Below are 21955 nucleotides of genomic sequence, written 5' to 3'. Positions count from 1 at the left end.
TTTTTGGAACAAGAGTAACATACCTTTTTGAAATACTACTCCTTTATGGAAGAAAATAACGTTAATTGTCAAAAACTGTGTAAGTAGGTTTTCTTGATAGAGTTTGTAGTATGACTGGCTGTTAGGCTAGATTGTGAGCTCTGATCCATAAAGAGGCTCCGCATGCTTTTTGAACACACTGTCTCCCATGGGTTTTCAAGTTTTGAATGTTGTTAGCATTTCACTGCTGGCTTCCCTCTTGGCAAGCCCTGGTATATCCTGCTCTGTGTAAGTTTTGGTTGAGTACTCTAGTGGCTGTATATGTAAGCTTGTTTCTGCTGTAACTTGAAAGGTAAAAATTTGTTTATCTATGTTTGTTGTGTTGTGGGTTGGCAGGAGAGCCAACACCGGGTTACAAGAGGAAGCCGAACGGCACGCGTTTTAGCTCACGCAGGCTGGCGTGAGGTCTGGAACAGGACAAGGAAATTAGAATTTAGAAAAAACGGACGTAGCTGGTGGAATACTTAACTTTAATCCATAAATGGTGAATGTCGCTCTTGACTGTCATTATTCACAGTATCAATAGTAACTGGTAAGGGCGCCTTGCTAGGACGTAGCAAATGACGTAGCTGAAGGCTATGCTAACTATCGTCTCGGCAAATGAGAGCGTATTTTGTCAGTGAACCATCACTAGCAAAGTCGGTTGTACAACTGGGCGAGTGCTAGGAAGTCTCTCTAGACCTGCCGTGTGGCGGCGCTCGACTATTAAATTTTCGTCTCCCTTCACTACCTGAATAATTTCTTTTATCTCATCATACATTTCATCAATTTCTTCATTATATGCAGAGCTAGTTGGCATATAAACTTGTACTACTGTAGCAGGCATGGGCTTCATGTCTATCTTGGCCACAATAATGCGTTCACTATGCTGTTTGTAGTAGCTTACCCGCACTCCTATTTTTTTTATTCATTATTAAACCTACTCCTGCATTACCCCTATTTGATTTTGTATTTATACGTTTCCTAAACAAGTAATAAGATACCATAAAGCAACGAATTGGCATGTAGGCTGAAGACTTAATTATCAATTGGTTGAAAACCTCAAAGGTAATTGTGGTTTTGATATTCAGTTGTATAAAGCTACAGATAACCACAATGATGCGCGTCTAATTTTTTACATCTGTCTTATATATGACATCAAACTTTCATAGAGATCTTCTTTTCTGTATGAAAATAATTTTTGGAACAAGAGTAACATACCTTTTTGAAATACTACTCCTTTATGGAAGAAAATAACATTAATTGTCAAAAACTGTGTAAGTAGGTTTTCTTGATAGAGTTTGTAGTATGACTGGCTGTTAGGCTAGATTGTGAGCTCTGATCCATAAAGAGGCTCCGCATGCTTTTTGAACACACTGTCTCCCATGGGTTTTCAAGTTTTGAATGTTGTTAGCATTTCACTGCTGGCTTCCCTCTTGGCAAGCCCTGGTATATCCTGCTCTGTGTAAGTTTTGGTTGAGTACTCTAGTGGCTGTATATGTAAGCTTGTTTCTGCTGTAACTTGAAAGGTAAAAATTTGTTTATCTATGTTTGTTGTGTTGTGGGTTGGCAGGAGAGCCAACACCGGGTTACAAGAGGAAGCCGAACGGCACGCGTTTTAGCTCACGCAGGCTGGCGTGAGGTCTGGAACAGGACAAGGAAATTAGAATTTAGAAAAAACGGACGTAGCTGGTGGAATACTTAACTTTAATCCATAAATGGTGAATGTCGCTCTTGACTGTCATTATTCACAGTATCAATAGTAACTGGTAAGGGCGCCTTGCTAGGACGTAGCAAATGACGTAGCTGAAGGCTATGCTAACTATCGTCTCGGCAAATGAGAGCGTATTTTGTCAGTGAACCATCACTAGCAAAGTCGGTTGTACAACTGGGCGAGTGCTAGGAAGTCTCTCTAGACCTGCCGTGTGGCGGCGCTCGGTCTGCAATCACTGATAGTGGTGACAAGCGGGTCCGAAGTATACTAACGGACCGTGGCCAATTTAAAGGCTACCACCTAGCAAGTGTGGAGTCTGGCGGTGACACCACATGTTGCAATTTAATTTTGACGGTCTGCTTGAGTAGACTTGATCCACATCCCTGAATATCCTCTTTCTTGGTGGAATATACAGAAAACCTGATGAATGAATGACAGAATGAACAGATGAATGGTCTGCATGACTGCTTCTCTGATGAGCAAAACTGCAACCACCAACGATCTCCCCCCCCCCCCTCCCCCCACGCATTTTAGGGCTGGGGCAATATGGAAATTGAAAATTTGATTTAAAAACTGGAGATAGATTTTTACATAATAAGAACCACATATTTTCCCAGACAGTGTTCCATAAATCTCTTTATGAAGGACAGACCTCTGGGATGTGGAATGAGTCTAGTTGTGCAGTCACAGCCAGAAGCTACATTGTGGACTTCTTCTGTGAAGTTCACTAACAGCCAATTACGACTGCTGCTCATCTGTTAACACTGATCATTTATGGGAATGACATATATATTACTTTAGAAGCATATAAGAAAACATTGCTGTTTTTGACAAAACTGCTCAATTGTTGTGTTTCTGCACTATTGCAAAATAAGCATTCATGTAACTTCACTGATTTCAGAGAACACTATCAGCTGTCCACATGCTGTAAAAGTTAAATACCTGTATAATATGTTATTTGATGTCAGCAGGTAAAAGGTCTGCCCATAAGAACCACATAGTCTCCCAACTCCAACTGTTTCGTATCCTACACCTAACCAGCAGGGGGGGGGGGGGGGGGGGGGGGGGGGTGTTAATAATTCCCTTCACCTTTCAAACATGTCTGTGGTAGCAGAAATGCATGCATGGTATTTGAGCCACTATAGGGAGGCAGAGGGAACCAGTAACTCCACCTGGGGCTGTTATGTATTGGGAGCTACACTCAGTACATAGGTGCCGGACAGGTCTACATATGTGATGGGTGGTAGGAGAGACTCAGTGCTGGTCTGACTTGTTACAGGCTCCACTGATGTCACAAGTGGTGTACAGGTTGATGATGGTTCTATCTCTATCTAGATACATTCGTAATCCAGAGATTTTACAGAAATCAGTGGCTGTGATAGCGGCAGGTTGTTACATGGGAAAAAGTTGTAGTAATGGGCATGCTGCAGCAGTAAAGATGTTAATGGAGCAATAGCTGTGACAGTCACTTGCAGTGGCAGGTCAATGGCCAGCTTTCAGTCACATAGTGCCAAGGCTATGATCAGGATTTACCTTTGAGGGCTCCAAACAAGCACATGACAAGATGTGTGAGATTGGATGGAGAAATTGCTGCTGTTGGCAACAGTGGGCAATATCAGTCCTGAACTGAGCAACGGTTTATCACATAATGACAGAAACAATCTTCAGGTATCTTTGTATGATGTAGTCTTGAATGTAATGGCAAACACCATGAATTCTGAACTGGATGCAGGGCAGAATGGAGCAGTTTTTAGGTGTTTAATTCAATTCCTACAAAAGCAATTTTCAAAGTGTGCTGAAACAAGGTGTAGGGTGCTATCACTACTATAGTATAGGGAAGAAAGGTGAATGCATGTAATAATTTCTACAACGAAACTCTGTCTTGGAATCTGGGAGAAAACCCAAAGAGATTCTGGTCGTATGTAAAGCACACCAGTGGCAGGACGCAATCAATACCTTCACTGCACGATAACAATGGTGGAGTCTCTGATGACAATGCCACCAAAGCAGAGTTATTAAACACGGTTTTCTGACACTCCTTGACCAACGAAGATGAAGTAAATATTCCTGAATTCCAGCCAAGAACAACTGCGAAGATGAGAAACACAGAAGTAGATATCCTCAGTGTACCAAAGCAGCTTAAATCACTTAATAAAAGCAAGGCTTCCGGTCCAGATGGTATACCAGTCTGGTTCCTTTCAGAGTATGCAGATGCAATAGCTCCATATTTAGCAATTATATACCACTGCTCGCTCACAGAAAGTTTCATACCTAAAGACTGGAAAGTTGCTCAAGTCACACCAATAACCAAAAAGGGAAGTAGGAGTAATATGCTGAATTACAGGCCCATGTCACTTAAATCGATTTGCAGTAGGATTTTGGAAAATATACTGTATTCAAACATTATGAAGTACCTCGAAGAAAATGATTTACTGACACATAGTCAGCATGGGTTTAGAAGAACATCGTTCTTGTAGAACACAACTGGCTGTTTATACTCATGAAGTAATGAGTGCTATCGACAGGGAATGTGAATTTGAATCCATATGTTTATATTTTCAGAAGGCTTTCAAGCAGGTATGTGTTCTGTCTAGTCTAGTGATGGTCCACGACTATCCCCAAATTCTTTGCAGAGGAAGAAAATATTATTTCTGTGCTGTTCAGGATTTAAGGTGGAAGAGATTCTCTGAACAGTGGAGCAATAATTCTTTTGTGAGCAATTCAGACAGCTTGGGTTTTAGATGGGTTAAGTTTCAGACCTACATTCTGCGCCCATTCTGACAAAGCAAGTAAGTCAGCATTTACATTCTGGACGGCTGTGCACAAATTTGTTATGCATGCACTTAAGTATAACTGAAGATCATCGGCATATAAACGAAATTTGCAATGGGAGATAACAGTCAACACATCATTTAAAAAATTAGAAAAGTAGTGTGCCCAATACTGATCCCTGTGGGACCTCTGATACCACATTCTTCAATTGTGGCCTCTCTGTTCCAATAATTAGACCCAGTATGTACGGAATGACTGGAACTTCTGTACACCATGTGAAGAAAATTTGATTCTTGAGTTTAACAAGAAGAATATCAAAGTCAACAATGTCGAAAGCTTTGCTGATATCCAAAAAGCACACAACAGTTGCATCTTGTTTGTCTATAGATTGATTCATTTCGTCCATAAGTTTTATAAGAGCACTCATTGTGCAGCAGGTTTTCTGGTAACCAGATTGGTATTCATCCAGAAGGTTATCTGATGTTAAGTATTTGGTAAGGTGATCATGAACAATGTATTCTAAAACCTTATATAATGTAGAATGCAAATGGGCCTGTCTTTGTCAGATTCCTTTGTCGATAGAGGTTTTATGAGTCTCCCTTTCCAGGCTATTGGGAAAATACTGGAGGTGAGAGAATGGTTAAAAATATTACGGGCAGTAATGGACCGATGAGGAAACAGATCACATTTATTGTAATACTGTCATGTCCTGCAACTGCTGAACATATCAGTCACATTGATTTCCTGGTTACCAGTTGCAGAAAAAAATTTGTCATTTGTACTAACCAGTGACAGTTCAAGAGACTCAATGTGTGATGATGCAAGCTGGGATCCTTTTACTTCCTCTCTTTTTTGCCGTCAGCCTCCTTAAATTCATTTTATTTTCATTTTTGTCTAATTACCATTGACATACAGGACTACAATCTGCATTTTCATGAAAGAGAAAGGTTGGCCCTCAGTCTTAAAGAATATAGCACCATTTCTAATTTTGTGCTTAGTTTTTTAATTTATTTTGACTATTCCTAGTTAATATCTTTTGTTATAGGGTGAAAGGGAAAGCAGAAAGGTGGAAGGAGTATATAGAGGGTCTATACAGGGGCGATGTTCTTGAGGACAATATTATGGAAATGGAAGAGGATGTAGATGAAGATGAAATGGGAGATATGATACTGCATGAAGAGTTTGACAGAGCACTGAAAGACCTAAGTCAAAACAAGGCCCCAGGAGTAGACAACATTCCATTAGACTTACTGACAGCCTTTAGAGAGCCAGTCATGACAAAACTCTACCATCTGGTGAGCAAGATGTATGAGACAGGCGAAATACCCTCAGACTTCAAGAAGAATATAATAATTCCAATCCCAAAGAAAGCAGGTGTTGACTTACTGACAGCCTTTAGAGAGCCAGTCATGACAAAACTCTACCATCTGGTGAGCAAGATGTATGAGACAGGCGAAATACCCTCAGACTTCAAGAAGAATATAATAATTCCAATCCCAAAGAAAGCAGGTGTTGACAGATGTGAAAATTACCGAACTATCAGTTTAATAAGTCACAGCTGCAAAATACTAACGTGAATTCTTTACAGACGAATGGAAAAAATGGTAGAAGCTGACCTCGGGGAAGATCAGTTTGGATTTCGTAAAATTGTCGGAACACGTGCGGCAATACCGACCCTACGACTTATCTTAGAAGAAAGATTAAGGAAAGGCAAACCTATGTTTCTAGCATTTGTAGACTTAGAGAAAGCTTTTGACAATGTTGACTGGAATACTCTCTTTCAAATTATGAAGGTGGCAGGAGTAAAATACAGGGAGCGAAAGGCTATTTACAATTTGTACAGAAACCAGGAGGGGCATGAAAGGGAAGCAGTGGTTGGGAAGGGAGTGAGACAGGGTTGTAGCCTATCCCCGATGCTATTCAATCTGTATACTGAGCAAGCAGTAAAGGAAACAAAAGAAAAGTTCGGAGTAGGCATTAAAATCCATGGAGAAGAAATAAAAACTTTGAGGTTCGCCGATGACATTGTAATTCTGTCAGAGACAGCAAAGGACCTGGAAGAGCAGTTGAAGGGAATGGACAGTGTCTTGAGAGGAGGGTATAAGATGAACATCAACAAAAGCAAAACAAGGATAATGGAATGTGGTAGAATTAAGTCAGGTGAAGTTGAGGGAATTAGATTAGCAAATGAGACACTTAAAGTAGTAAAGGATATCTGCTATTTGGGGAGCAAAATAACTGATGATGGTCAAAGTAGACAGGATATAAAATGTAGACTGGCAATGGCAAGGAAAGAGTTTCTGAAGAAGAGAAATTTGTTAACATCGAGTATAGAGTTAAGTGTCAGGAAGTCTTTTCTGAAAGTATTTGTATGGAGTGTGCCCATGTACAGAAGTGAAACATGGATGATAAATAATTTAGACAAGAAGAGAATAGAAGCTTTCAAAATGTGGTGCTACTGAAGAATGCTCAAGATTAGATGGGTAGATCACGTAACTAATGAGGAGGTATTGCATAGAATTGGGGAGAAGAGGAGTTAGTGGCACAACTTGACTAGAAGAAGGGATCAGTTGTTAGGGCATATTCTGAGGCATCAAGGGATCACCAATTTAGTATTGGAGGGCGGCGTAGAGGGTAAAAATCGTTGAGGGAGACCAAGAGATGAATACACTAAGCAGATTCAGAAGGATGTCGGCTGCAGTAGGTACTGGGAGATGATGAAGCTTGCACAGGATGGAGTAGCATGGAGAGCTGCATCAAACCAGTCTCAGGACAGAAGACCACAACAACAACATAGGGTGAAACCAGTAAATGTATTGGTGACTTAGATTCTATTGTTAACTTGCAAACAAAGATAAATTCTGCTATAATTATAAACATTTTGAAGAAGAACTTCTAGGATTCTTAAAGTGCTTATTTGGGTCTATTCGAAAACATGTTAGCAAAGCCAGCCTTTATTCAATTCCAAAATAATTACCAGATTTGTCCAAAGCAATGTTTGTGTAACTCTGTCTGCTAATTTCATTGTTTAAACAAATAATTTTAATTCAGCTTAACCTTTGTGATAGAAGGAACTGTTAAAAAGAAGGAATTTTTTGATGTACACAGTTAATTGAATGCTTTATGTTTTAATTGTAACTTTTGTAACTTAAATACTGAACAATGTATAGTTTCAGTGCCTATATTATTGTGAGGATATATAAAGGCCCGGTTTTTGGTCCCAAGTCAGCCAGTCCATAGCCAATTTTCAGAAGGAAATTATGTACTGTTTCAAGTAGCAACAATGTATCAACTTAACAGTGGAATTAGTGTAACACAAATACGTCATGGACTGGAACAATGACAATGTCTATTCAATTTATTTGAGAAATAGTGTCAAGTGTACCTTATTATCCTCAAGAACTGTGAATTGAATGCTTAGGTATTTACTTCTCATAGATGATCAACAACAAACTATTGTAGCAGTATGCTGATGGTTGCCTGCAACCTGGTAATGAGGCTTAACATTTACCAATAGTGAACTGGCCGTACAGCTATGGAATATTGCGGGGTGGAGGGGGGGGGGGGGGGGGGGTTAACAGTGAAGGTAAAGAACAGTTAAACGCACTGTGCAACTGTCGGCTACATCATTTACAGTAGTCAGTATTGAACTTCCACCCCCCCCCCCTCCCCCCATTTCTCAGCCAGTATAACAATGCAGTACATCGACACCAAGGACTATCAACCAAGAAATAAAGTGAGAGAATGTCACAAATGGTTTGCATTCTTGTGCGTTGATCATGTAGAGATGTAGCAGTGGCAATATACTCATTTAGAACTCCAATGGGAATTAGAGGTTCAGCTGCAGATTCTTGACGTTGTAGACCTTTCCAAAAGATAAAGAGCCTATGAAAGTCCTCAGTTAATGAGTGGACATATCTGAATTACATTTCTCACAGACTGACTAACTCGCTTGCATAGTTCCTTGTAGGAGAGATGATTCTCAGAGGTAAAGTGGGGCTTGTATTTCCTGTGTGCTGCATCTTTGATATTCTTAAGATGTTTGAGTTGATCGATAAGCCATGATACAGGTTTTATTCTGACACATACAGTTTTTATCAGAGCTTGTTTACTGCATAAATCATTGGGACTCTCAGTGACATTAGATACTTCATAATTTATGTCAAAGTTATTTCTTGTCATTCCCTGTCAAGAGACATGACAGGTGTCAGCTGTAAGCTCCGACATATTCAAGTGCTCAAAATCTCTAAAAGTGGTCAACTGCATTTTGTTCTTTGGACATTGCAAGTATGTCACAAATATTACATCATGAGCACATAAGCCAGGTGCAGAGATCTGATAAGTGTGAATTACTCTGTTTGTAGACTTGGTTGTGAAAATATCGAAAGAGGTATGAGTGGTTGCTGTATAAGTTGGCCCTAGTGGAAGCAGTGTAAGATTTGACCAGGATATGCTTGAATTTTAAAATTGAAGGTCTGTTGATTAGAAAATTTATGTTCACTTCTCTGGCTACAATTATGTGCTCATACAAAAATTCAAGATCCAAGAGTATGGATTCAGAGCTAGAGAACTGTCCTGCTTTGGGTGGATTGTATATTACAAAGATAAGACACTTTCTTTCTGTTGAGAGTTTTAATTTTGATGAACATCTGCTTGGGCTGTTTGTCCTTATTTTTGGACATGAACACAACATTGAGGTCTAAAATATGGACCTGAAACAGTCAAGTGGGCCAGTAATGACTACTTGTCTGTATGCCCCTGTTTTAGTGTACAGCCACCGTCAATCAAATCTGGCATAAAGCTGAAAGTAAGGGCAACGGTTGCCCTAGAATCTGGCACAGCCACTGCCTTGTGATAGGCGAGGGAGGCGGAAAGGAGGAGGACAGACGTACAGGCAGGTAAGGGACATGAAAAAGTGTGGACTTCAAGGCCAGTAATGCTTCCCTAGCACAAAACGCAGAATTCGGTGTGATTGCAGAGGATTGGCGAGCAGAGAGTATTTGTTGTGAGGAAATATGACAGAAATAGTGACACATGTAAAAACAATTTACTCTCAGTTTTAAAGGATGCTGTCCCCCTAACAACAACAAATTTTGTTGTTTGCCAAAATACCTTTGTTAAGTAACTATTTTTTTCTATACCTGCATATGTTAATTTTCAAAGATACTGGCACTTTTGCTTAATTTAATTTATTATGTTTCCCTTTTTTTAAATTAAGTATCATAACTTGCATATCTTATTTTCTGGCAGGTTCTCTGTAGCTTTGTGTCTATATTTGCTTTTTATTTTATTATTCTAACATCACTAGAAATTTTAATGCTGTTCAGGTTCATCAAATTCTATACAATTTCCTCATTGTTTGATAAAATATAGTCCATTTCATTTTGAGTAACCCTGCAGTCCTAAGTTTATTTGCTATTTGTTTTCTTATGGAAAGCATGTAAAGGATGAACTTGTTCTTTGCGGCAAATTTTATTGACATTTATACTATCACACACAAAGTACCTACTAAAACTGTTCTTTAGAATTTCTCCTACTTTTGAATTCAAATATCCCATCACCATATCATATGGAGACTTCCTGCCATTTATCATTATGTGTAACTCTTCATAGAGCTCCTTTACTTTCTCATCAGAATGCGAGTATGTTGGTGCAAAGACTTTAATTATTTCCATGCAAAATTTTTGGTTTATTTTTAAAACTGTTCTTGCTATTCTGTTTGAGATTATTTCAATATCTGTCACACTTTTTAATTTTCAAATTTAAAATAAAGATTACACTCAATTTTTCTCCATGCTATGTTTCTCTAAAGTAAAACATCTGATCTAATTTTAATCTCATTTAATCACATCCCTACTGAACCCTTTTTGACCTCAATTTAACTCCTTTTACAACTCCACTAACCAATCTGTGGATCCTATATTCTGCATTTTACTGCCACTAAAAAAGGTAGTAATAGTAGTTTTAAGGTCTCTATTATTATTTATTTAGCCAAACTTCATGCAAAAACTTCTGAGTGCAGAAACAGCGACGCATGCCCCATCCCAAAGGGCATTCCGAGTTCCCACAATCCACTACTACCACTGTTTTTCAGCCCGACCAGAAGGCTGATGTTCAAGGAATTCGCATGTGGCAGTAGGCCCTATGACAAACACACCTTGCATAAGTATGCAAGGGCCCGATGAGTTTGGCAGGTTATATGAACAGTAATAAACTTTGGCAGCCCAATGTATTCAGCTGTCTCAGCCCAGGGTGGAGTTTTTCTAAATGTCATAACCTTGACCCAACACAACCAGTTCACACATAATCACATGCTAGCAGTACCCTCAAATCAAAATGGCCATTAAGTAGTTATTTACTGCAAGATGTATGCATTCAAGTTTAGATGGTTCCCAACTCTGACTTGCCATATTGTCTGCAGTGCTAGTTGGTGAGCAGTCATTCCATATTTTGTGTTGGCTTCTACAGCCAGAGACAGTTAACATAGAAGTTTACTGGGCATGGAACTACATCATATTGTAATTAATTATCATTGATGAAACGAACATTTGGCCATGACAGTGGCCTACTTCTGGGACTAATGGTGTATTTTTGTTTTCCTAAGTCACTTATATTTTGTCATGACTATTCTACTATGCATGAGATCGCATCAGAAGTGAGAAACAATTTTATTGGTCACTGATGGTGGAAGGAGTAGGAAGCTTTATTGTAATATGTTTCCTGTCGTGGAAGGAATGAGGATTTTAGGCCATGTTGTGGCATTTACCCGGTGGCAATGTGCGCATCTCTTGTTGGAAGTGCAGCTTGTTGGACTCTGATAATTGGCAGCCAGGATGATGTAAGTGTAAGTCGACCCTCTACATTCATGTCGTTAGGGTGTTTTTAATATTTCAGTGGCCTCTCTGATCTTGCATTTCATCATCCCTCTTAGCTTGGCAAGTATTCAAGTTTCACTGAATTTCATTTTCTTGCCGCAATGTTCCTGGTGTTCAGCCATTGTAGATTTGTTGTGCTGCACAAGCCGAATGTACCATTCATGGCCCCCGTATACATGTTGCTACTGGCTTGCCAGTTTTCATGATGAAACCTCCACATTCACAGTCACTCTGTCCATGCCAGCAGCATGCAGAGAATCTATCTTGTCCCTGGTGGAGCCTAGAACATCCTGGATTTTGTGGGTGCCACAGAAGGTGGGCTGGAGATCTGCCCAGGGAAGGTGTTTCCTAATTCTGTCAGTGACATTATTCACGTAAGGTAAGCACTCTGCAGGCTGCTATTTGTTTATGTCCTGCCCATCTTGGATTCTTTTATTCATTCTCATGGCAGTGAGGATCAATTTGGGGTTGTAACCATTGGCCAAGAACATTGTTCATAGCTTTTCAAGTTCAGATCATATACTGAGAGCATCACTTAGGTACCGTGCACAAATAGTCAGGGAAAAGATGATTGAGTTCTTCTGAGCCTAGTGGTGGTGGGAATGGGTGTGTAAGTACATGCCCATATAGAGGGTGTTACAAAAAGGTACGCCCAAACTTTCAGGAAACATTCCTCACACACAAATAAAGAAATGATGTTATGCGGACATGTGTCCGGAAATGCTTAATTTCCAAGTTAGAGCTCATTTTAGTTTCGTCAGTATGTACTGTACTTCCTCGATTCGTCTGCCAGTTGGCCCAATTGAAGGAAGGTAATGTTGACTTCGGTGCTTGTGTTGACATGGGACTCACTGCTCTACAGTACTAGCATCAAGCACATCAGTACGTGGCATCAACAGGTTAGTGTTCATCACGAACGTGGTTTTGCAGTCAGTGCAATGTTTACAAATTCGGAGTTGGCAGATGCCCATTTGATGTATGGATTAGCATGGGGCAATAGCCATGGTGCGGTACGTTTATATCGAGACAGATTTCCAGAACGAAGGTGTCCCGACAGGAAGACGTTCGAAGCAATTGATCGGCGTTTTAGGGAGTGCGGAACATTCCAGCCTATGACTCGTGACTGGGAAAGACCTAGAACAACGAGGACACCTATAATGGCAAATCTTTGTGCAGTTGACGATAACCCTAATGTCAGCGTCAGAGAAGTTGTTGTTGTACAAGGTAATGTTGACCACGTCACTGTATGGAGAGTGCTACGGGAGAACCAGTTGTTTCCGTACCATGTACCATGTACATAGACTGGCAATGGCACGGAAAGCGTTTCTCAAGAAGAGAAATTTGTTAACATCGAGTATAGATTTAAGTGTCAGGAAGTCGTTTCTGAAAGTATTTGTATGGAGTGTAGCCATGTATGGAAGTGAAACATGAACGATAACTAGTTTGGACAAGAAGAGAATAGAAGCTTTCGAAATGTGGTGCTACAGAAGAATGCTGAAGATAAGGTGGGTAGATCACGTAACTAATGAGGAGGTATTGAATAGGATTGGGGAGAAGAGAAGTTTGTGGCACAACTTGACTAGAAGAAGGGATCGGTTGGTAGGACATGTTTTGAGGCATCAAGGGATCCCAAATTTAGCATTGGAGGGCACCGTGGAGGGTAAAAATCGTAGAGGGAGACCAAGCGATGAATACACTAAGCAGATTCAGAAGGATGTAGGTTGCAGTAGGTACTGGGAGATGAAGAAGGTTGCACAGGATAGAGTAGCATGGAGAGCTGCATCAAACCTGAAGACCACAACAACATACAGCATATGCAGGCACTATCAGCAGCTGATTGGCCTCCATGGGTACACTTCTGTGAATGGTTCATCCAACAATGTATCAATCCTCATTTCAGTGCAAATGTTCTCTTTACAGATGAGGCATCATTCCGACATGATCAAATTGTAAATTTTCACAATCAACATGTGTGGGCTGACGAGAATCCGCACGCAATTTTGCAATCACGTCATCAACACAGATTTTCTGTGAACGTTTGGGCAGGCATTGTTGGTGATGTCTTGATTGGGCCCCATGTTCTTCCACCTACGCTCAATGTAGCACGTTATCATGATTGCATACGGGATACTCTACCTGTGCTGCTAGAACATATGCCTTTACAAGTATGACACAACATGTGGTTCAAGCACGATGGAGCTCCTGCACATTTCAGTTGAAGTGTTCATATGCTTCTCAACAACAGATTCTGTGACCGATGGATTGGTAGAGGTGGACCAATTCCATGGCCTCCACACTCTCCTGACCTCAACCCTCTTGACTTTCATTTATGGGGGCATTTGAAAGCTCTTGTCTACGCAACCGCGGTACCAAATGTAGAGACTCTTCGTGCTCGTATTGTGGACGGCTGTGATACAATACGCCATTCTTCAGGGCTGCATCAGCGCATCAGGGATTCCATGCGACAGAGGGTGGATGCATGTAACGGAGGACATTTTGAACATTTCCTGTAACAAAGCATTTGAAGTCATGCTGGTACGTTCTGTTGCTGTGTGCTTCCATTCCATGATTAATGTGATTTGAAGAGAAGTAATAAAATGAGCTCTAACATGGAAAGTAAGTGTTTCCGGACACATGTCCACATAACATATTTTCTTTGTTTGTGTGTGAGGAATGTTTCCTGAAAGTTTGGCCGTACCTTTGTGTAACACCCTGTATGTTGGCTTCCACTCTACTCTGTGCTCTAGTGTATTCACAAACCCTATGTTGCTCCATGGCATCACAGGGCCTTATAGCGAATCTGTCATCTGGTATCAGAACCAGCAACAAGGGCTTGTTACAATAATGTTTCCTCGTTCTTCCACACCCAGTAACCAATAATATTTTTGTTTCTCAACTGTGATGCAATTTCATGCTCAGCCAAGCATTCATGGCAAAACAGAAGTGACGGGAAAACAAAAATACTGCATTAGACTCTGAAGAAAGCCACTATAACTGTGGCCGAAATGTTGCTTACATCAGTAACAGTTATTTGCAATATCATGTGACCCCACACCCAGAAAGATTTCATGCTAACATTCCATACTGTAGTGATTCGAGAATTTCTGTGTAAATTCTAGAACCACTCAGCCTTCTACTGTCTTGAACACATGATATTCTGGATATGAGTGTGGGATGGTAGAATCCTACCTACTGTGCATCACATGCTTGTGTACGCAGGTTTAAAAGCAGTCACGGGAAGAAAGTCGACATTGCGGTCAGACGGCACTGACAGGCATCTGTCTGGCTACCTATAGATGTTTTAGTGAGTGTGTAAGGAAGAACCATGGAGTTTATATGCAGCTCTGTGCTTATTGTGTCACTGACTATTGTTATTACAACAAGAACAGTTGAAAGAAGTAGTCTTGTAGACGTGATGCAACCTTGTTAGAGGCAAGACTCATTTTATGATTCATGTTAAGAAAGATCATGGTATCCAAGCCAACTTTCTTTTAACTGTAATTAAATTTGTTTCTAACGTCCAACTGTACGAGATACTTGCACGAAGTTACATATTCATGTGGAAAGTGAAATTTTTATTGTGTATGGAGGTCAAATACATTGTCAGTTGACGAAAAGTGAAGTTTGTACATCTACTTATTTCATATGTAGAAAGAGTCTAAAATTTCCTGTACCAAGAGTTATTCGATGGAGAAGAAGTCAAGAGGGTTTCCAGCAGCCAGCTATTCAGTAAAGAAGAGTGGCTGCAAATTCCAAGAAAGTCACCTCGTAAAGAAGTGGAAGGTGATTTGGGGGAATAAGTTGATATAACCCAGATTCACACTCACACTTTAAGTCATCAGAACGTTAGAATACTTGTTCGTCACACAATAATCCCTAAAGGTGGATACTTTATTGATATTAGCAGCTGCATAGTGTGAATGTTCAGACTGGCCACCCTGGTCAGTCTCATCATGATCACGATGATGCAGGTAATGGCTTTTCTTTCCATACTCACCTTTATTGTGTCAGTTTGAATGAAATGATTATCTTCACAGAATGTATGATATCTTATCTATTGCCCCAATTGTGTTCATTAATGTACTTAACTTTTTCTCTCTGTACTAAGGTAAACATGGTACGAAGTATGGTACACTGGAGAAAAAATTAACATTGCTTTGAAGTAATATCTTTCTTTATAGAAAACACCTATATCATATGAAATTTTCCCAAAGTTGCCTTCCTGACTTTAATCACACAGAATGTTCAATAATACAATCAACAGTCTCTCAATCAATTTCCTAGCTGCCACTTGCAAGCTCTCTCTTCCATCCTTTCCTGCTAATTCCATGTCCATTTCCTTTGCCTTTTAGTTGTTTTTCACTTTTTTCCTGCCACTTCGCACTAATCATATGCAACTTTAGTCCATCAAGTCCAAAAATTTTCTATCATTTCAGCCATAATAAAAAAAAAAAAAAAAAAAAAAAAAAAAAAAAAAAAAAAAAAAAAACCACACACACACACACATGGACATTTTAGTATTACCACATTTTATTTTAATAATTTTCATAATATTTTTATTAAGAAATATTCAAACTTGGCAACAGAAATATGATATACTCACTGCTATTATCTTTGGAGTTGAAGTGAGATCCTGCTCCCATATGACCATAGTTGGATATGGTAAATAAAAGACAAAAAAAATTATTCCTCCAGCTGCAGCAGCCAAATTTGCTCTTGAAAAAAATGTTGATATGAGGAAGCTCAAACTGATGGTTGCAACACAGTTTAGTAGGAGAAACAAAAACACTACAGATGGATCTGAGTGTTCAAGAATTTTTCCATACTATAAAAAAAGCAATAAGAAATTAGTGCATTAATCCAGTCTTAACAACAAGAAGTATGTAATCATCAAATAATGCTACATAATTCTGCACTGAGCTGTACTTACAACAAGAATAAGAGTTAGCAATATAATAGTTAAAAGCATTGGTATAATACTGTCAATGAACCAGCCTAACCAATGAACACTATTTCCAAGGCCCATTATTTTCATGGTTTCTTTGAGGCGATGTTCCTTTTCATACACCACTGATTTAGTTATCATTGCACAACTGTACACCCATGAGAGGGTCATAAACATAGGAAGTTGGCGCGAGATCGCCAGAATAAATCTGCAAGCAAAATGTTTATGGTTAAGATACTTTAAATTTGCTCATCACCATTCACTTAATTCTGTACGTATTTACATTGATTAACATAAATTATACATTTACTCCATACCTGTCAATCACATAGCATGGATATGGGAACTGCTGAAGCACAATGCCAATTGTTCTATTTGAGCCAGTTTGTTCACTTATAATACTATGTTCTATGATATCTTGTAGGTATGCAAAACCATATGATATATATTTTAAATCAATATTAGGATTACTTCTAGGTCCAGGTCTCGGTAGTCTGTCTTCAATCTGAAATGTGTTATCCACTCTACTGGCATCCATCCTGTGGAATATGAGACTGATATTAAGTAACAAATAGAAAGAAAACATAAAACTTAACACCAGTAATGAAAGATGAAGCTGTGAAAATGTCTATCATTAATTTCTTACACAAAACTAAGAAAAATAAAATACAGACACATTTTTAATTAACTTGTAGAGCATTTTTAAAATACTGTTAGGTACTTCAGTAGGAATTTGTCAGAAATACTTCCTTTAGTACATCTCTCAAAGAACACTTGTTTGCCATTAGAAACTAGATAATAATTATAAATAAAAGGTGGAAACAACAGTATTTTTAATAGCTAAAGAAACTATCATTAGGATTTACAGACTTCAGTATGTCAGAGAGAATAGACAACTTAATGGACAATGATATGTTCATGAGCTGCTACAAGTATACAAGGAGATACAGGAGGGTACAAGATGACATAGACAAAATTTCTATGGAGGACAAAATTATTGTTTAACATCTCAACGACAACAAGGTCATTACAGACAGAGCATAAGCTCTGATTAGGAAAGGATGGAGAAGGAAACATGCATGCCGCACAAACCATCCCAGTATTTGCCTTAAGCAATTTGGGGGAATCAGGAAAAACCTAAATCAGGATGGACGGATGCAGGTCTGAACTGTCATCTTCCCAAATGCGGGTGCCAGGCCAGTGTGCTAATTACTGCGCTACCTCACTTGGTCACAAAATTTCCAATTGATGTGATGAATGACAGCTAGCCCTAAAAGTAGAAAAATGCACATTAATGCAAATGAGTAAGAAAACAATCCTGTAATGTTTGAATGCCGCATTAGCAGTGTGCTACTTGACGCAGCCAGGTCAATAAAATATCAAGGTGTAATATTGCAAAATAATCTGAAATGGAATGGGCATGTAAGGAATGTAGTGCGGATGATGAATAGTTGACTTCATTTTATTGGAAGAGTTTTAGGAAAGCATGGTTCATTTATGAAGGAGACCACGTGCAGAAGAGTATCACAACCCATTCTTGAGTACTTCTGAGTGTTTGGGATCCCCACCATGTCGGATTAAAGAAAGATGTCAAAGCAATACAGAGGTGGGCTGCTAGACTTTTCACCAGTAGGTTCGGTCAGCATGCAAGTATTATGGCAATGCTTTGGAAACTCAAATGGAAATTCCTGGAGGGAAGGGGACTTTGAAATTGTATTGAGAAAATTTAGAAAACCTGCATTTGAAGCTGATTTCAGAATGATTCTACTGCAATCAATGTATCTTTCACATAATGGCTACAAACATACAGTAAGAGAAATTAGGGCTCACATGGAGGCATATAGGCAGTCATTTTTCCCTTGCTCTATTTGTGAGGCAAACAGAAAAGAAAGCAGGCCAGGCACCTTATGGTGGCTTGCAGAGTAGATGTAGAAAACATTACACTTTCAGCGGCATTTGTGTGGTTAAGAACTCCACAATATGTATGCTCATTATTAGCACACAACTGTGAAACACAATGTCTAAATTTATTTAAAAATTCAGTTTTGTTGCCAGCACCAATGACCAATCAAGAAACCAGAAAAGTTACTTATTTTCTTACTAGGATCAACACTTACATGTTTAGGTTGATATATACTTCAAATGATTCATTCCAGTAACTGGCAGAAAGGTTGAGAAGGCTACCCTTGCCCACACAGTTTCAAGGATGCCCATATTATGCAGCATTATCCCCAGAACTGATTGGGACATTCTGGTTCTGAGCTGATTAGAAGAATTTAAGCAGATACTTCAAAGGTTCTGCGACAGGCTAGGACATAATTTCTTTGACTTGTGCCATAGGGCCAAGAAATGTAGATCCACCTTAAAAGGTTCAATGAGGTGCACTACACATCAGAGACTGCTATCAAGGTGACTGACTGTTTTGTGAGTGCACATAAGCTTGTTTTTTAAGCTCAGGCAACTTTCCCTCCAATACAGACAGTGATTGTTGTAGACGATGCTTAATTCTTAATGTAAGGCTCAAACAAATACCTTCCACAGATGAAACGATTAAAATCCTAGAGATCAACTGCTGAATCATTTGGAACAAAGCCTCAGAGTTGAAACAATCCTAATATTATATGATATGTTGCAAGTCACTGTTTGTGAGGTAACGTTTACTTTGTCACTGCCACTGTTAAATAAAGCCATAAATGATGTACCTTCTTGAAAAGGTAATTGATGAATCACAATTTAGTTACACTTTGTCATTCAATGTATCACTTACTAATTCACCAACAACATAATCAAATATTTAACTAACAATACATTACCAGGGGGAATTTTAGTGACTCATGTTAAATGTGTCATTATACAAAAGACAACATTCTTTCAAGGAATATAAATTTCATGTCATTACATTCGTAACTTCATTTTTACATAACTAGATGTAGACAATCACAGCAAGTACTCCAGATTGTGGCTAGACGGTAGACAATCACAGCAAGTACTCCAGACTGTGGCTAGACACAAACTGTAACTATTATGAGAGTGGTTTGAAAATTGTGGTAAATTCCGTGAAAGAACAAAATATTTTTGCTGTGTCTTCATGGTTGGTAAGCTTGCTTATTCTATCATATAAAGAATTACAACAATATACAGTGCACAGTTCATTACTGACAGCCATCTGGATTGGTCAGTGTGTTGACTGTGATTGAAAATGGAGAACACCAAGTTTTGCGCTGCTATTAAACATCTTCACCTGAAGGGTTGGACTGTCGCACAAATCAAAAAAGAACTGGATGAAGTTCACATGGACTCTGCACTATCACTAAGACCATTTACTTTTAGATTAATGAATTTACACATGGTCGGACAGGTACCGAAGTAAAAGTGCACTCCGGCTATGCAGCTGAAGTCTCCACTAAGGAAACCACTGACAAAGTCCATGATATGGTAATGCAAGACTGCCAAACAAATATTCATGAGATTGCTGAGACTGTAGGCTTCTCAACTAAGCAAGTGCATAATATCCTGCATTAAGAATTGGCTATGAAGCAGCTGTGTGCGAAGTGGGTTTCACAAACGTTCACAATCGACCAAAAGTGCATTTGACATAACATTTCAAAACAACGTCTGGCTGTGTTTAATGACAATCCACTAGACATTTTGCACCAATTTGTGACTGTTGAAGGAACCTGGCTCCATTAATATGCACCGAAGTCAAAATGGAAGTCAAAACAATAGATAAAGGATGGTGACAGTGAATCGAAGGAGGCAAAAACCATTTTCTCAGTTAGCAAGGTGATAGCCACTTTTTTGGGATTCCCATAGAAGAGTCTTCATTGATTACTTGGAAAAAAGCAGAACCATAACTGGATCCAATTATGGTCCATTGTTGAATTGTTTGAAACTTGCATTGGTGGAAAAAAAAGGACAAAGATTGGCATGCAAGAAAGTGCTCTTTCACCATCATAATGCACCATCCCACACATCAACAATAACAATGGTGAAAGTGCATGGATTGGGCTTTGAACTGGTTCCCCCAGTATACATTAATATGAGAGTCAATCAATATGTAAAATGAAATGTTCCCAATTTCAGAGCATTGTTACTGATAAGAGCTTAAAATGGAAAACCTATATTTAGGATCCTCATAAAAGTTCATCAGCTGTTGTACTTAAGATGATTGCTAAACTGAAAATGGAAATGTCATTACCATTTCAACACAGCAGCAGAAATCATTAAGCAACATCAGGAAGCAAAACTGTCCCTTAAAGGCAAAATTTGATATTAATGGGCCCAGAATGGAATGAATTACAGAAAGGTATTTTTTTCTTTGTTGCATTGGACAGAGATGGGGGGAGGGGGGGGGTAGAGGGGGAGGGGGAGAGAAGGGAGGATGAGGGAGGTGGGCAGAAATAAATAAAACAGACCAAACCAGTAACTCATAGCACAAAAAAGATATGAAAAAGAAGCTAGAACATACTCGTCTCAGAAATTTGCTTTCTGTTTGCCACTTGGATGATAAATTAGTTGTCATCTCAGAAATTAATCAAGCTATATTTGCTAGCACACTGATATATTTACTTTTGAGCAAAAAATAATTGTTAGTCTGGTGGAGAAATTAAACTAGCATATATTTATTTATAACAGCAAATAATCCCTCTCACCACAGTAAGTAAGGTTGAAAAATTAGTTACATATAATATCTTCCACTCCATTAGGCCATCTGGTACAGCAACTGTATGTATGTATGTCTGTATGTCTTGCAACCAACACTGTTTTTAATTCAAAATTTACTTCTAATGTTGAGAAATTAATGTAACAATAGGTTTTGGGACCTCCAAGACAGAAACTCTCCTATTGTTATCTTCTCACATAAAAAAGGAACCTGAAGTTTGTAAATGGAGCTTATACACAAAGTATCTTGAAATACAGACATGAAAGTTATCACTGGGTAGTGTTCCACTTTGAAGCTTATGGAACTGAAATCACTCCAAATGATATGGGGATTCTAGGTGACTTTTCTTAACTGCACCCCTTTCCCTATACCTCTTCAGTCCTTTTCCTTTACCCCTATTTTTCCCCTTCAACTCTTCTGCCAGAAGAAGAAACCACTGGCTCCAAAAGCCTGTTATAGTTGAATTCTTTGGTGTGTGTGTGTGTGTGTGTGTGTGTGTGTGTGTGTGTGTGTGTGTTTTCCCCTGCTGCCACTTCGTGACTTGATTTTTCATCTATACATTTATTTTATATTATCAATAATTGATTATTTTTGTTGTTATATTAGCCCATGTGGCCATCATTCCTTATTATGTAACCCTCTAGTCAGTCTTTGTTGTCATCTTTGTTGAAACTATTGTCAGTTTTCTATCTTTTGTGCTAGTATTCCAATCATATACTTATCTACACCACCCAGATTAATCAACACTTTGCCCCTACATATTTTCTAGTACCGATTTTCAAGCACGTAGACAGGATATTGTTATTTGAAATTTGCATATAAGAATTTCACCATTATTTATGAATTTGCCTACAGTTTACTACACTGCAGGGCATTCTCCCAATTGTCTCTCGCGGATTTATTTTCAAATTTGACAGCTATTTTCTTTCCTACCCTCCACTTACCCTGTTTATAAGCAATTCTTTCAT

At 38.9% G+C, this 21955-nt stretch overlaps 1 protein-coding gene across 3 annotated transcripts in view; it reads right to left on the bottom strand.

Annotated features, from left to right (window-relative positions):
* The window catches only part of LOC124777985 (ATP-binding cassette sub-family A member 7-like), a 594849-nt gene that overhangs the window by 396442 nt on the left and 176452 nt on the right, over positions 1–21955 (bottom strand). For all 3 annotated transcript variants that reach the window (XR_007015818.1, XR_007015819.1, XM_047253552.1), the window contains exons 15-17: positions 16642–16863; positions 16310–16532; positions 15983–16204 (exon numbers count right to left, since the gene is read on the bottom strand). Coding sequence is in view for 1 of the 3 variants with exons in the window: in XM_047253552.1 (XP_047109508.1) it covers positions 15983–16204; positions 16310–16532; positions 16642–16863 (667 nt within the window). In the remaining 2 variants the exon portion in view is untranslated. The remainder of the gene's footprint in view (positions 1–15982; positions 16205–16309; positions 16533–16641; positions 16864–21955) is intronic.

Source organism: Schistocerca piceifrons, chromosome 2, assembly GCF_021461385.2.
Source record: "Schistocerca piceifrons isolate TAMUIC-IGC-003096 chromosome 2, iqSchPice1.1, whole genome shotgun sequence".
Classification (NCBI taxonomy): Eukaryota; Metazoa; Arthropoda; class Insecta; order Orthoptera; family Acrididae; genus Schistocerca; species Schistocerca piceifrons.
This window is presented reverse-complemented; position numbering and strand designations above follow the sequence as displayed.